The sequence below is a fragment of the Lepidochelys olivacea genome (assembly GCF_965140295.1).
Source record: "Lepidochelys olivacea isolate rLepOli2 genome assembly, chromosome: 1".
Lineage (NCBI taxonomy): Eukaryota > Metazoa > Chordata > Testudines > Cheloniidae > Lepidochelys > Lepidochelys olivacea.
Genome location: NC_140411.1, coordinates 12,703,020 through 12,719,512, shown reverse-complemented (window position 1 = coordinate 12,719,512; position 16,493 = coordinate 12,703,020). Strand labels below are relative to the sequence as shown.

The 16,493-nt window shown below is 43.7% G+C and overlaps 1 protein-coding gene across 1 annotated transcript in view; it reads right to left on the bottom strand.

Moving 5' to 3' along the window:
* Positions 1-1,484: 1,484 nt before the first annotated feature.
* The window catches only part of RNF169 (ring finger protein 169), a gene marked incomplete at its 5' end in the record, with an annotated part of 49,952 nt that continues 34,943 nt past the window's right edge, over positions 1,485-16,493 (bottom strand). The window contains 4 exons of the mRNA XM_084617370.1: positions 1,485-8,329; positions 11,877-11,976; positions 13,169-13,281; positions 15,122-15,268. Of these exons, the coding sequence (XP_084473496.1) occupies positions 7,118-8,329; positions 11,877-11,976; positions 13,169-13,281; positions 15,122-15,268 (1,572 nt within the window). The 3' untranslated portion in view covers positions 1,485-7,117. The remainder of the gene's footprint in view (positions 8,330-11,876; positions 11,977-13,168; positions 13,282-15,121; positions 15,269-16,493) is intronic.

Below are 16,493 nucleotides of genomic sequence, written 5' to 3'. Positions count from 1 at the left end.
GGAAGATACTATTTTTGCTCGGCAAGCTGAGATGGCAAGACTGCATCCAGGGCTGGTGGCCACATTTTAAAGGGGATGTTGAAAAGTTGGAGAGGGCACAGAAGAGCCGTTAAAACTGATCTGAGGTGTGAATGTGAGAGACTGAAAGAGCACCACCTGTTTATCAAAAAGAACGAGAGGGGAATTTAATCAGAGCATATAAACACCTTCACAGAGAGGACAGCAGCTACTAAGGGCTCTTTTCATTTAGCAGAGAAAGGTGTAACAACTCCCAGTGCCCCCCCTGCAGTTGAGAGCCAGAGAGGGGGGGGGAAGAGAGAGACAGAGAGTGTGTGTGTGAATGTCTGTCTATCTATCTGGGCCAGCAGGAGAAAGAAAACCTTGGCCCCTTTAAGGACTGCTCCCCTCACCTCCTTGTGGGCTGGGGGGCACTCTGGTGCTGGCTGGACAGAACATGACTGCTCCCTCAGTAGCAAGGGAAGGGTTTTGAAGCCTGCCACCATGCCTGGGGGCAGCATTCTGTAGAGATAAACTCCCCCCATGCTTGGGATCAGAGCACCAGGTTTCTGAACTTTTCTGGGAGGATGCTAGTTGCCTGTTACAGACGGGATACCTTTCTGGAAGAGATGCTTTAGTCAAATTACAGGGCTCAAGCCAGGGTGAAATTCTGTGGCCTGTGTTAAGCAGGCGGCCAGTCCAGATGATCTAAAGGTCTCTTCTGGGCTTGGACTCTATGAATCTACACCTTAGCATAGGAAGTGTCCCAATGGCCCAACTCCAAAACCCTCCTCTCCATCTCATTTCTGCAGCCAGGGTTGGCTCCTGTGTGGGACGGCAGCTGGGCATTAGAAGGACCATGGTGGAGGCCGTCTTTCATTCTCCTTCCACCTCGCTGAAGTTATCCTTGACTATACAGCAGAGGTTCTTGTTCTCAGCTGTATTGCTACTGGTGATTGTACCCTAGCCCTGCCTCTGCTCCCACTGACTGCAATGGGAACAGAGTAAGACTATGGCAAATGCCAGCCCTGTGATACGTGGAAGCCCCAAGCCTTGGCTGCACTACAAAAACAGCAGTTCAGGTCTCCTGTGGTTAGCAAGGGGAGGGGGCCCTCACCAACACAGGCAAAACTTTGCGCTGTTTGGACTCATGGTGTCATTGTCTCAGCCCAGTACCAGTCCTACCCTCGGAGCTCTCAACTGCCACTTACCACCTGCAGGCCACCCAGCCCCAGCCCGGCCTTTTCTAGCAGCACTGGCCAGATGGTTACTTCACTACACGAAGAATGTGTTTTATTATGGCAAACTGGAAGTTTCAGCAGCTGTTTTTTTGCATACCATTTATAGAATATCAGGAGGTCATCTAGTCCAACCCCCTGCTCAAAGCAGGACCAGTCCCCACCTAGCTGGGGCTGTAACAGGTTAGAAAAGACACAGGGACGGACTTGCTCGTTTTCACATTCAGCAACTTCAGGCCAAACAGGTAATTCACTACAAGAACCTTGTTTTATTCTATTTTAACTTCTGCCTTTGTCCTGGGATTAGAGCCCTCTTCGCTGCTGTTAAAATGTACAAGGTATCTGTATGGCTGACACAGGTCTAGTTTGGGAATTTTTTACTCTGCTTGAAATAACAGAAGCCACAGTCCCATAGAACCATGTCCCCACATGTTATTTTACCCACACATTACACACATGCAAGTAAATAAGCTTTCAGCAAACTCCACTGTGTTTTATAATGTGCTGATGAAGCCACAGTGATTCAGCTGAGACCCTAAATGACCTTTTGTCTTTTACTGCACTGGGTTTTGAACAGCAAGTTGAGGATACACCACAGCACAATAATTTAAAGCATATTGGGAAAAATGTAGCAACATCTATCTTGGTTTTAAACAGTTTGACAGTAAACACCAGAAAACCAGGCGTACACATGATCCCATCAGTTAAACGATTTTTTTCTTTGCATAGTGAATAGCTAATTCTCTATCTGTTTGATGCATCGCAGTGTTTTAAAGATACAGGGAAGAAAAAAGTTTGCATCAAACTCACGTACAACACGGAGAGCGACCGTTCCGGCTTCCGAGCTGCAGTTCAATCAGCGGACCTGGCACAGCTTTGAGCTCATTGTGAAGATCCACCAAAGATCCCCTGGAGCTCGATCAGTGACTTTCTGGACCTTCATGTCCACATGCACAAGTTGACTAAGGACTGGTCTTTAGTTTTCATTTCTCGTCCCCTTTAAAAATTGGGGAGGATGAGTTTGTATGAAATATTTTCCCTTCTCACAGAACAAGCTCCTTACCAACCTTTCACTTGAAAACTATAAGATGGCAAAGAGGTCCGGAAAGTCCAGCAGAGAGCACTGCAGGGCTATCTCCTTGATGCATGGCTAAAGGCCTGGTTTTAAAATCAGTTATAGTCTTTAAGGCTTCTATCTCCCCTTTGCTTTCACTGACAAAAGACAAAGAAGCACTTGTTTAAGCTGTACTTCAAGACTAATCCATACTGCATGTACAATACCATTTGAAGAAAAATACTGACAATATAGGACAGTGTTACACAATCATCTTCTGCACAATCCATTCTTTTGGCACTTTTCCTTCATTTTTTTACTGATGTCTGTAGTCACTAACCCCCCACAAAAAGAACCTTAATACATTTTTTTCCATCTAGAAATCTACGTAGAGTCAGAGTTGGTTTAAAGTCCTGTGGCATCTTTGGCAGATTCAGTCATTCACCTACTAAATGAAATCCCTAACCCCACCCCTTCTGGTCACACAGAAGTGCAATAAGCAGTGCAATTACTTCACCAGCAACAGGGCTGCCACAGCTGAGCCCCATTTGATCTTACAGGAGGGCAGTAAGGTGAGAAACTTTCACATTTTGGAAAAATTTGTACATGCCTTCACCTTCACGCAAACTGCAGGGATTGGTTCAATTCCTTAGAGAATGTGAGATCAGAAAGGAGTAGGATGCAAAACAATTGCCAAAATAGAGATTTTTAATAAAAATCTTTTGTTGTTTTAGTGTCTCCAGACATGTGGAGATCTTTGACTCCATCCATGGTTCTGGTGTTTCCACCAGAGCTGCTGGCTTACTGATACTTCTCACATGGCATTAGTTGTGACAAAGGAAGTGTAAACTGGACCTCTGAATGCACGAGGGGCTGGGAACTTCCGTTGTTTGAAGTGCAGTTGTATACAGTACCCTATTTTTTACCCAAGCTTTTCTAGGAACGAATAAAAGCACTGTTCATGTTAAAGTAGTAAAACATTCCAACAGAGTCATCAACATTCCATCAACTCGAGTCTCCAGCCTCCCAGGCTCAGTGCACACAGAGGTGCACAAACCAGGTGTCTGATCCAAAGCCCAGAGTTAGTGGAAAGACTCAGTGGACTGACTTCACTGGACTTTGGACCAGGCAGTATGGGCCCAATCCTGCTCTCACCGACTTCAAAGGGAGTAGGACTCACCTATTCTAGCAAACTGGAAACTCTTTCTTGATCTTTAAGCAACTAGATGGAGGATAAAATTATAAATATAAACTAGTTCTTTTAAGAAAGGTTGAAATTAATGGACTAAAATCCTACACCATATTTTGTGGACAAATACCCCTTGGAAATATTAAAACCAACCCTGCCACATTATTTAAAGATGCTACTGCATACGAGTAATAATGTCTCATAAAAAAAGTGACAAAGATTTTTAGGATCCACAGTTATTCCTCACGAGGATCCCAAAATCAAAGGCCTCCTTAAATAAATACTGATACAATGGACCATACATTGTAAGGGCTTTTCTATTATGGTCCGGACCTGCACCCACTGAATCAATGGGAGCTTTGTATTAATTTCAATGGGATCAGGGCCTTGGATTAATCATGTAACAGTCTGCAGAGTAGGGCCCTTTGTGTGAACGACCCATAGATAATAAAGTACATAACAGACATTCTAGCCTGGTTCTTTTCTATCAAGCTATGTTAGCTTGAGGAACTGTCATAATTGAGGCAATGGCTCCTGCACCTCCATTGAGACTCAGATTTAAAATAAAAAAAGAAATTAACACATAAAACCCAAGTGTTTAAGTGACCTTTAAAAAAAAACACACAAAAGGACGCTGGCCTAGGTGGGTAGGACTCAAAATCTCATTCTCAGGAAAGATACATTCAGCTTGTGAAACCCACATAAAGTGAGTTTCTCAAAAGCTCTTTTGTTTAAAAAAAAAAAAAAAAAAAAGCCAGCAGCCCAGGCCTAGAACAAGGCAAGGTAATTGAGTAAGGAAGCCTGTTTCAAGGTATTTACTTGGGTGGTGCGAGGGGGACGTTGAAAGAGACTTGGGGGGGGGGGGGGGCGAGAAGAATCAAGAATACTCTTGGATAGTGTAAAAAAAGCTTTTGCTCGGAACAAAAATAAAAGAAACTCAGGATTAAAGACTGCTGCTCCATCCTTAATGTACTCTGCTGTTCGTAAGTACTGATGAGACCAAATTTGATCATCAGTAACTCTGACCCATGCAATCCCACTGACTTCAATCAAGTCAACGACTCGGCAGTTTCCTTCAAATTCACTGCTGGCTTAAGTGAGTGCAATGCAGGTCAAGTCACTGGAGTTGTATCAGCTTAAAATCAGCTGTGCATTTGGCCCAGAAAGGTTGCAAGTGTGTAACTAAGGGCAGAATTTCCTCTCCGAAGAGGATACAATAATACACAACCCATGAGCTACAACAGTTAGGCACAGCAGTCCAGTCTAAGAGAGTGCAGAAAGCCAGCATCAACTTCCTGGCTTCACATATTAGTTTAATAGCCAGTAGTTTTTTGTGTGTTAATACGAGATATATATTATGTCATCATTACTACAAGATTTCTCAAAATGAAAGTGTCGATCTGTTGAAATATAGTATTTAAAATATATAAATTTTATCCATTAAAATATAAGATTTCTTTTGTTTTAAAAAAAATCCAGTTTAAAGCAGTAAAAAGCTTCAGGGTCCTTGTAGTTATATGAATAAGTGGCAAGCCGGAGACGAAACCAATTCCTTCGTTGCCGAAGGCAAGCCATTCATCATCATTTAAGATGGAAGGAGAGAGCAAAAGACACGGCAGAAATAGATGATTAAAATCCTTTTACATCAACCTCATTTGTATGCTGCATTAGCAGAACCTCCCCGCACTCCACAGGTCAGCTGCAAGTTTGCCAGCTGCTTGGTGTACTGCTGGTTCAGTGTGTTTCAGGTAGCTCTTTAAAATGCCAGTGTCACCTAGTATAAGGAGCAACAAGATATTAAATTGGCAGACTCACGTTTCTGAGGTGGGGGGGGGGGGAAATTCCACTGAAAGAACAGAAGTTCCATCGTCTAGAAATTCAGGATTCAAGAGTGACATTTTTGAGCCCATTACTGGTGGTAATCAAGAAAATTATTTCACTCAGTAAAACAATTGCGAGGACAGGCCTGAGATGAAAGGGAGAAAAGCAGAGGTTCTTTGGGAAGGAAGCACACTCATTAAACAGTGATCATGGACATTTATCTTACCTAATGCACTGATCTATATTCCGTGTAATTGGTCCGAGAGAGAACAACGAACACCCTCCATGACACAGACAGACAGACTTCATCGGGCTGCTTAAAACATCAGAGTGATTTGGGTCAGATTGTGGCATAAAGCTCAACAGTGAAAGCCTTGTGGGAATTCTCACTTGGAAAGGGCTTCATGTGGTGATTGCTGCATGTGGGGAGGAGAACACGCTCTCCACTGGATAGGGGCCTGGACTAGTCAAGAGTCCTGTTTTCTATTCCCAACTCTACCACTGACCCTGGGCAAGCTGATAGAGTCAAATGACTGGATGCTACTGTCTTTGGAGAGCCCCGTTTGGGAGATCTAGGACCAAGAGTCTGAAAAGTGCTGAGCACCCCCAGCTCCCAATGACTTCAACTGGAATGGGAGGTGCCCAAAATTAGCAGCCGTTTTGAGAATTTTAACCTTTGTGTGCCAGTTTATACATCTCTAAAGTGAAGATAATGGATAATTACTGCTACCAAACACTTTGAAACCTCTGTGTAAACAGTGCAGCAAGCGTATTACTATCACTGCAGTGCACACATTCCCCGACCCAACCGTGGCTGGTTTGTACCTAGGGAATGAGCACTACACAGGGCTCCCATGCTGCCCATGTCCAACCGATTCATTTGGGTGGCTCTTTTCCTTACTGATGCTTCTCTTCCTAAATGTCCAAGATGAGTAAAACCGTGTTGATTGGTCTCACCTTTGTGCCACCCCAAGAGAGTGGGTTGGTAGTATTCACTTTACCGTCTCTTTATAGCTAAGTTTTCTGCGATATTACCAACATCGATTAACTAGTTTTCAGCAATGCATTTTCCGTGAAATCCTTGGTTTGCACGTTTCCTACATTGCATATGGTCTCATTAAAATAACCCCTGATCTACATTGTCTAATGTATTTCATTTTTTGTGCCCCTGGGAGGTGTTACTGAATCGTATCCACTATCGGTGTATCCATTTGCTCCTTAGTTGCTGGGACAAAAAGGAGAAAGCATGGCTCATAATCTTAACAGTGGGACCCCTTAATAAAGAGGCTATCACAAACCAGGGAGTTTACATCACTATGGTATAACTTACGATCCATTCACAGTATCTGGCTGCAGCATAAGGGAGAGTGTGAAACAGGCACAGGACTGGGGGTTGGAGAGAAACAGTCTAGATGATTTATGTAAATGTGTTTTCAATCCCTAATTTCTGTCTGACATGATGCAGCAGGCTGGACATTGGATTTACAAGGTCTTTATCATTGGGCTCATATACTCTTGGTATCCCATTAGTAAGATGGCCACCACCAGCATTTAACTCAGAAATGTCACCTACTATGTATGAGTACATTTCAGTGTATACATGGGGAGGATCGGCTGTCTTTCAGAGTGATGGACAAAACGGGACAGGTGAATTTTTGTTTTTAGCCTGCAAGGACCCTGGCTTCAGCGTGAACTGGATCTAAAATGTCTTACCATCAAAAAGAAAAAAAAAATTGTGGGTGGTTGTATGACAAGAAAATAGCTCCTCCTATGGGGTATTTTGATAAACCTCATGTCCTCTACAAAAGGCAACATTGTTCATAGGTGCTGCTTTGCACCTGTAGTGCTCTTTGACCGCAAGAGATATTGATCTACTCTTGCTTTCCGCCTATCCATTGTCCTGTTTTCACTGTCAAAAATTCGCTGCAGTTGTAAGGCTAGCCTCCTGTCTTCCTCCTCCTGCTGCAGCTTCTGTTCCATCTCCCTCACTAAAGGATCACCTGTGGCCAAGCCCATCTCGCCAGCGGTCTGCCTCAGTCTTTTAACCGAACCATTCTGTTCCAAGTGCTTTGTTTTACAGTGTCTCTTCCGTCCTCGTCTCAGTGAAGGGGGCTGTTCGCCAATCACATTTTCAACAGAATTGCAGGTTCCATTTTGTACGTTGATTAATTCACTATTGTTCAGGTATTTAAGCTGCTTTTTTCCTGCTGTCTTGATAGAAACTCCTAGCATACTGTTCCCTGGCAGTGCTGGGTTGACTCCAATTATTCTTCTGGTCATTATTTTTGCCCCAATGCTAAGACAAGATTTGTCCAGATATGAATTTGTTTTTACTTCAGATACATCTGAAACTTGAGTGTTCAGAGAGGTTCCATTTGATCTTGTATCTAGATCAGAGGAACTGCCATCCATTGTTAAGGCCTGTGAACGGTTTTTCTTGTTACCAGCCCTTTCGAGCTTCACTTCACTGATCGAAGGGAAATAATCTAACTCTGTGTTTGTGTGTGCCGCAGTATCAGGTAGAATTTGATCATTTAAGATTCGCAGCTGCTCTTTACTGGAGTTAGCAATGTCAGGAACCAGAAAGTCCTCTCCGGTCTCTGAAGCCAGAGATGTAAGGGTAGCTTTACAGAGAGTCTTTTTAATCTGGCGCTCCTGAAATATTTGCTCCCATTTTTTCAGGATTCTGGGACTAGCTTCATAGGTGGTTGGTTTCTGCAGGCTTCGGTTCAGGTTCCTTGGAGTAGACTTTATAATCAAAGGACTCAAGACTTTGCCGTCGGGAAGCCTCTTGGGAGGAGTGCATGGTGAGCAGACAATAGGTTTGAAATGATTGAGCTCTTCTGAGATACTGTCATTGCTCTCAGGGCTGATGGATCGCTCCGGCTTGTGCAGGATGGAGAGTGACGAAACAGAGTTGGAAACCAGACGCTTTTCTGCTGTCAAATCTGGGGCAGAGAGGCAGCGATTGTTTTGGGTGGATGACAAAACTCCAACGATGGGAGTTGACGCACTGGTCACAGATAGAACCTGTAAAACAAGTCATTGGGATTAGAAAGTTTGTCATTGTAGTGATCTAAAAAGAGGGGCCAGAGTAAGAGTGAAATGGGTGAATCACAAGAGAATAGGAAACGCTACAAATCACTCAAACAACTAACTAGACCACTAGTTCCTAATCTTTCAGGCAACTGTACCTGTTTATCAGGCCACGATGTCTGCTGTACCAGCCAGCAGCCTCAGCCACCTTCTTCCTTTGGGCCAGCAACTTCCTTATCCCACCACGTCAATAATGAGCACTAAGTCCAGCCTTGGGGCTAGGCCCTGCAGTCCTGCTTGCCTTCCATTCAACTGTGCACTGTCAAATCTGGAATGCAGCCTGGGGTGCTCCAGATCCTGCAGCAAGTCAGACTAAGTGACTGTGGCTGGTTTGAGCACATTGAATGGCCCACAGGTAACAAGGGAGCACCAGAATCCACCACAGCCTGGGTCCCAAATTCATCCTTAGCATGAGGGCTGTGCTTGGGACATCAAAGGAATGGAGAGTAGCTAGCCAGAGCGGTGGCAAAAGCTCGACGCACAGGAACAAAGAGGTTGATAACCATGGAACTAGACTAACTCAAAGAAAATTTACCAAGGGTCGTGATGGATTCTCCATCACTGGCAATTTTTAAATCACGGTTGGATGTTTTTCTAAATGATCTGCTCTAGGGATTTTTTTTTGCGGGGGGGGGGGGGGGGAGTCCTGTGTTATATAGGGGGTCAGACTAGATGATCATAATGATCCCTTCTGGCCTTGCAATCTATGAAGCTACGACATGCCTAGTAGCAGCATGACTGTACTGCCAGGGGCATGCTGTTTACAGCGAGTAAACTCAGACATTTTCTTGCCATCAACTGATGTATAAGAAATGGCTGATCCAGGCTTTAACACGCTTACTGCAACAAACGAAGGGAAAAGGCTGGCCAGAGGACACTGAATAGGGTAAGGTAAACAAATCTCCTGTACATTATTAGCACACAAAGCATGGTTTCCAGTTTGCTAGTGATTAAACAACAAGGGAGCTGGCAGCAGAGACTCCTTAAGAGCAGCACGGCCAGCCATGTTCAAAGACATTTCTAACACTGTCATATTTAGGAGCGTGAGGTCATACAGCTACAAATAACAGAGTAAAAACTACATATACACAAATGCAAATGAGTTTTCCTTTTCAAAGTCAAGGTGATTTTATATGGTGGTTAGCCCCGGCACTGGAATGACTTTTCTTTGTTCAGTTTAGAGAGAGGGGATTTTAACAAGCTTATGGCTCTGGAGTTAATACAGGTTATGGAACATCCTTTTCGTGGAGCACTTGTTCTCTGGGCAGGTCCACTCACAGTCTACTTTAAAAAAGATCTGGGAGCTGGGAAGACAGATTACTTTTACAGTGCCTCATTCTGGACTTGATCCAACTCCCATCAATTTCAATGAGAGTTAGATTAGGTCAGGGATTCTCAAACTTTCTTGCACCACGACCCCCCTTCTCACAACAAAAATTACTACATGACTCCAGCAGGGGGAACTGAAGCCTGAGCCCACCCAAACCCTGCCGCCCTGGGTGGAGGGGCCAAAGCCTTAGCGCCCCTGCCCCAGGTGGGGTGGGGGTGGGGGGGTGGGGAAGAGGTCAAAGCCGAAGGCCAAGGGCTTCAGCCCCAGGCAAGGGCCTGTAACATGAGCCCTGCCACCCGGAGCTGAAGCCCTCAGGCTTTGGTTTCAGCCCCGGGCCCTGGCAAGTCTAATGCCAGCCCTGGTGACCCCATTAAAACGGGATCATGACCCACTTTGGGGTCCCGATCCATAGTTTGAGAACCACTAGAAAGAGGGTCCTTTTTTAGGAGCATGGCCCATGACTGTCACCTCAGGGAGGTCCACAGTACTTTGTCACCAAGACTATTTATGTCACCTGAGCAGGACCTACGAGGATCTCCCCATCTTGCAAGCAGGGTTCCCCACCAAATGGCTATCCCAAGGGTTCCTTTGGCTTCCGACAGTGACTGGATGCTTAGCATGATTCCCCCCCGCCCCTTGTGGAATGAAGATGAAGCAAAAGCTGAAGAGAAGGGGATTTGGTGCAAAAAGTGGACAGTCCTAGTAAAGGAGACAGATGCAGGCAGAAGAGGGATGGTTCCTTATTCCTTCTTGAAAGAAGTGAAGTTCTGGGGAGAATGAGGTCATGAAGATCTCTCGCTGGAAAGGGAGATGTGGAGGAAGAGTGGAGCTTCCCTCTAGTGACTGGAGGTGAAGGCTCTGATGGATGTAAGGTGCAGTGGGGGGGGGAGAAAGGCTCTGGAGCAAGGGCTCAGCCAATGGCTGCAGGGGACACCCCATCTCCATGCAAGAAGACTCAGCAGAGAGTGGAGGGAAGGTAGGAGAAGGGCCATAGGTCTCATAAGAAGCCCCTGCCACTGAAGCCCTTTGAAGCATACCACATCCCCCATATCTCCTACCTGGACTGGGCTGGGCCTTCTGGAGTGGACATGAGGCACCTGATACTTGGTGCGACTGGACTAAATAACACTGACTGAATCCACTGTGCTGCTGCCAGGCACCAGGAGCCTGCAGGCCAGAGAGGCAGAAAATGGCCGAGTACGTGGAGATTAGTGGTGGAGTAAAAGCACAGACAATGATATCAATCAAATTGCTGCTGCTGGGGAGATCAAATCCTGAGGCTGATGGTGCTACAAAGGCCTTAAGAGTCTCAGAAATGGCGCAAAGGAAGAAATCTGCCAGACGCGCAACAGCAGCCCAGTAGTTAGGCTGGAACGGCAGACGGACATTTGCCTGAGCAAATCATGGGTTGGATTTTCAGAGGTGCTTAGTAGCCACAACTCTTACTGAAGTCCATCCATGCCAAAGGCACTCAGCACCTCTGGAAATCAGGCCTCCTGTTCTCCCTCTGCTGGGCCTGTAGCACCAGTTCATTCACAAACAGAGCCCCATTGACTTCAGCAAGAGCAAGACTAGACCAACTGTTCCTCGAGAGGCGATGTTAATCAGTGACAGTAGACGAGGAAGGAGACAGAGACCAGGTCAACAATGATCATTTCTGCTCCATTTTAAAAATGATCTGCAAGGGGTGCGGGGCAGGGGCGGGGAGATGGAATAACTTTTTGCTAAAATGCAGAGGTTAAAAAGTAGTTTGGGGGAGAGATGGAGACAGTTGTTTTTCAAGCTTGTGAGAGAGCTATTTTTTAAACCACCAGTGAATCAGGTTTGAAAAGAAATCTGATTTACAAAAAAGGAAGTGGAGTACCCTTCGAATTCCCTGTTACCACATAATGCTAGCAAAAAAGTGTGTGCACTGTCCATTTTTCTGTTCAATTACTTCCAACCTGGACTGGCAGTCAGCTCCTGCTGTAAATCGTAAGGGATTGATTAGCCATACGGATTTAACATCAAACCTCTGCTGACACAATTTTTTTGACCGATAGATAGATGGTCTCCAAGTAACTGTCAATGTATAGCCTTCAACAGCATTTCTATGAAATGTACAAACTTCTCCCTCACTGGATGTAATATATTTCCAAAAACATCTGGTACCTTTGTTCTGTTGGCTGGGGCTGATCTCTGCCTGCTCTTTGATCGATCTTGAATGGTGTCATTGCAACTCTGACTCCTTTCCAGTTTGGAGGTTAGGTTCCTAAAAATCAGGAATGTGTAAAACATTAGACTGTGTATTAATTTAAAAACAGCACATTTCATGGCACCATCAAGATGGGCACATAGCACGTTCAGCTTATGTGCACCAGGTACCTGTGTCATGCAGGAGGCAGGGGTAGCCACCAAGACAGAATCTAGCTTGCACAGGATACCTCCCAACTACCAGAGCAGGGGGAACTTGGAGGGAGATTATGACTGATCTGTTTCCTGGGCCACTGCAATAACATATTGCTCTACACCCAGGGCTTATGGCAAAGCCACAATTTAGCCCTGAATAAATGCATGACATTACAGAAACCCTTGTCCTGTACTACCCAATCGCCCCCACTTGTTACACTTGATGCAACCAATGAGAGTAAAGTTATAGAAGCAGCTCCTTGGAGTTGGGGCCAGCTCTTGGCATTTGTGCCCTGTCCCTTTTGAGAACCGTATAAACAAACATTTCTATATATGAACCTACCATGTAGATCTTTATAAACTACAGAGACTGTAAATGTAATGAATTTTACAATACATCCTTCAAAGGACACATACCCTATGCATTATTCCTCAATTCTATGGCAACCGTGGGACAAATAGGTCCTATTCTCGATCAAAGGTTTAGAAAAACTAGCCTATGAGAAAAGGTTAAAAAAAACTGGTCACGTTTCATCTTGAGAAAAACAGGCTGAGGGGTGACCCAATATGTCTACAAATACATTAAGGGCCATTATAAAGAGGATGGTGATTGTTCTCACGTTCACTGAAGATAGAACAAGAAGCAATGGGCTTAATCTGCTGCATGGCGGCTTTAGATATCAACTAGAGTTAATAGTTAAGCACTGGAATAGGCTTCCAAGAGAGGTTTGGAATCCCCATCAGAGGTTTTTAGAACAGGTTGGACAAACTCCTGTCAGGGATGGTCTAGGTTTACTTGGTCCTGCCTCAGCACAGGGGACTGGACTTGATGACCTCTTGAGGTCCCTTCCAGCCCTACATTTCTATGGATTCTATGATTGTATTTGATCATTATTCAATACTACATTTTCTAAAACTGTAATAACTTATTTTGGGCTGTGGTGACTGTTTGAATTAGATTTAAGTACTTCAGGGATGTTTAGAACAAAAATATGAAAGGAGTAATATTTATGTTCGTAACAGACAGCCAGTGTGAACTAAAGTCTGTTTCTTACCCTGTCAGGAAGGCAAAAGAATAGGTGCTGCCTTTGGAGACAAAAGCCGACCGATGTGTGTGCTTGCTCTGGAATGGTTCTTCGTTCTCTGAATCCGAGAGGCGTTCAGGAAACTGAAGTTAATAAAGGAAGAATCAGCCGGCATACACAAAAAAGTCACTCAGAAAATAGATATTCCTCGGGAAAATGCTTCGAGTCTCCAAAAGTGGCGACATTTGAAGTATGTAAAGAACAGAATGCGAGTGCCAGCTGGTGAATGGCGTCATAGATCTATTAACTTGCCTTAAGCTAGAGCAATTTATGTCAGCCGAAGATCTGGCCCAACGTTTTTGCCACTTGGAAAAAAAATGAACTTATATGTGCAACTGTGGTTCAGTGATGAGCATTTCATTATCAAATGCTACAGGATTCAGAGCCCAAAGTAAGGCACTCAGCAAACAATACTAAGAGAGCAACAGTTTGATATCAGCGTAACCTTTATCAACTATAAACTATTCTATGGTACTTTCCACACAGTCTATGACTGATATGGGCAAGAGCCAAAGCTAAACAAGAAGTTACTCTTTTACCATGCTGCCATATATTCCCCTGATGACTCGTATTATACACATTTGTAGATGTGTATTTCTACAAGTCTGAACATGTGTGAGAAAGAGGATACATGCAATGGTATGGTTTGCTATACAGGTTTTATCACCACAGAGTTTGAAACGGCCACATTACTCATAAGTGGGGAAGCCAGAAGCGAGTTAAACAGATCACTCCAAATGGGAGCCAATAAAACCTTCTTGTGGCACCTTAGAGACTAACCAATTTATTTGAGCATAAGCTTTCGTGAGCTACAGTTCACTTCATCGGATGCATAAAAGTGGAAAATGCAGTGAGGATATTTTTATACACACAGACCATGAAAAACTGGGTGTTTAATCACTTCAAAAGGTTTTCTCTCCCCCCACCCCACTCTCCTGCTGGTAATAGCTTATGCATCTGATGAAGTGAGCTGTAGCTCACGAAAGCTTTTGCTCAAATAAATTGGTTTGTCTCTAAGGTGCCACAAGTACTCCCTTTCTTTTTGCGAATACAGACTAACACGGCTGCTACTCTGAAATAAAACCTTCATTCCACATCATCCTGTATTCCGAAAATGTCACATGTCTGACAGATAAATGATTTTAGGAATGTTTTTAAAATGTTACTGGGACTATCTCTTGTATTCCTTCCCCCTAGAGCCAGGTACCTTAGTCACTATAAAAAGAAAAGGAGTACTTGTGGCACCTTAGAGACTAACCAATTTATTTGAGCATGAGCTCAATGATGCATCTGATGAAGTGAGCTGTAGCTCACGAAAGCTCATGCTCAAATGAATTGGTTAGTCTAAGGTGCCACAAGTACTCCTTTCCTTTTTGCAAAGACAGACACACGGCTGTTACTCTGAAACTTAGTCACTATGGAATCCAAACGTACAATGCATAGAAGAGTATTCAAACCTCAAAAAGATGACCTAAGGTAGGTTTCCTATAGCTAAAAATACCAAAACTGTACAGTCTGGTATCTCAGGTCCTTCTAGAGCTAGAAAGAAATCAAACAAGTTCTATTGGGAAATTACAGCTTCATAAGAACGGCTATACTGGGTCAGACCAAAGGTCCATCTAGCCCAGTATCCTGTTTTCCGACAGTGGCCAATGCCAGGTGCTTCAGAGGGAATGAACAGAACAGATAATCACCAACTGATCCACCCCCTATCACCCATTCCCAGCTTCAGGCGAACAGGCTAGGGACTGGCTCTATCCCTTCCAATGACATACATCCCCTAGTTTCAGTTGTGCAGGAGTCAGAAACATCAGATCATTTTTTACGTGTAGAAAAGTGATTACTGATCCAGGACTGAATGCTGTTAGTCTTGGGTAGGTTTAATGCTATATCTGGGGTGGGAACAGTGTCGTATTTACTTACACATTCTTGATTCGTTTTAAGCATTAGTGGTTCATCTTTTTTTTGCTGTTCTTCCATTTTTCTTTTTCCCACTTCCATGTCTTCTAGAATTAGCTTGTGGATCAGATCCTCAGATGTTTTTTCCTCTTGTAATTTTTCTCCCCTCAACTAGCAATAAAATAACAAAGGAGATAACATAACATACTTGAAATTGCCTGTATTAACAGCCTATGCATTTATTGAATTAAACATGGAACTGGGAGCCACAAAATCCTGTATTCTAATCCTGGTTTCTTACAATGGTTCACCGTAGGAAAGTTCTTTATTCCGCCACATGCCTCAGTTTCCCCATCCATAAATGGGGGGAGAAGGGGAGCGGGAGGAGAGAAAGTGAAGAAAGGAGGGCAGAAACAGGAGCAAAAATTGTATGACCAAATGCTGAAGTTGGGGTTGAGGGTACATTCTTTTGATGCATGGTTTATTAATACTTCTCAGGAGAAGACTAAAGTGATTGGTCTGAGTAATACAGAACCTCGCTACAGGATTCATATTAAGTCTTTACTCAGTAATGGGAAGTGTGAATTAAAGAGAGTCTGCTCTATTTCTTTTACTATGGGACACAATCTCAGAGGTTAAGGAGTCCTGTATACAGGATTTAAATAGAGGTAAATAAACCAGGATTTTAAAAAGTTATTTCTGGCAATCTGTCTGAAATCCTCCCCACATCTTCCCTCCTTTCCCTTGTCCCCCAGAATTTGTAGAAATCCACATGGAATTATCTATTTGTCTTCTAATCTATATGGTTCTATTTGGATTTTATTTTAACGTCCAGGTACAGTGAGACATACAAGAATGTTTAAAAATTTATCAGACAGTAATGAGGATCTTAGGGATAATGGTAGCATGACAAATGGGAATGAGGCTATGGAGGTAGATATTACCATAATTGAGGTAGAAGCGAAACTCGAACAGCTTAATGGGACTAAATCGGGGGGCCCAGATAATCTTCATCCAAGAATATTAAAGGAATTGGCACATGAAATTGCAAGCCCATTAGCAAGAATTTTTAATGAATCTGTGAACTCAGGGGTTGTACCGTATGACTGGAGAATTGCTAACATAGTTCCTATTTTTAAGAAAGGAAAAAAATGTGATCTGGGTAACTACAGGCCTGTTAGTTTGACATCTGTAGTATGCAAGGTCTTGGAAAAATTTTTGAAGAAGAAAGTAGTTAAGGACATTGAGGTCAATGGTAAATGGGACAAAATACAACATGGTTTTACAAAAGGTAGATCATGTCAAACCAACCTGATCTCCTTCTTTGAGAAAGGAGAAAGAAATAGATTTTTTAGACACAGGAAACGCAGTGGATCTAATTTACCGAGATTTCAGT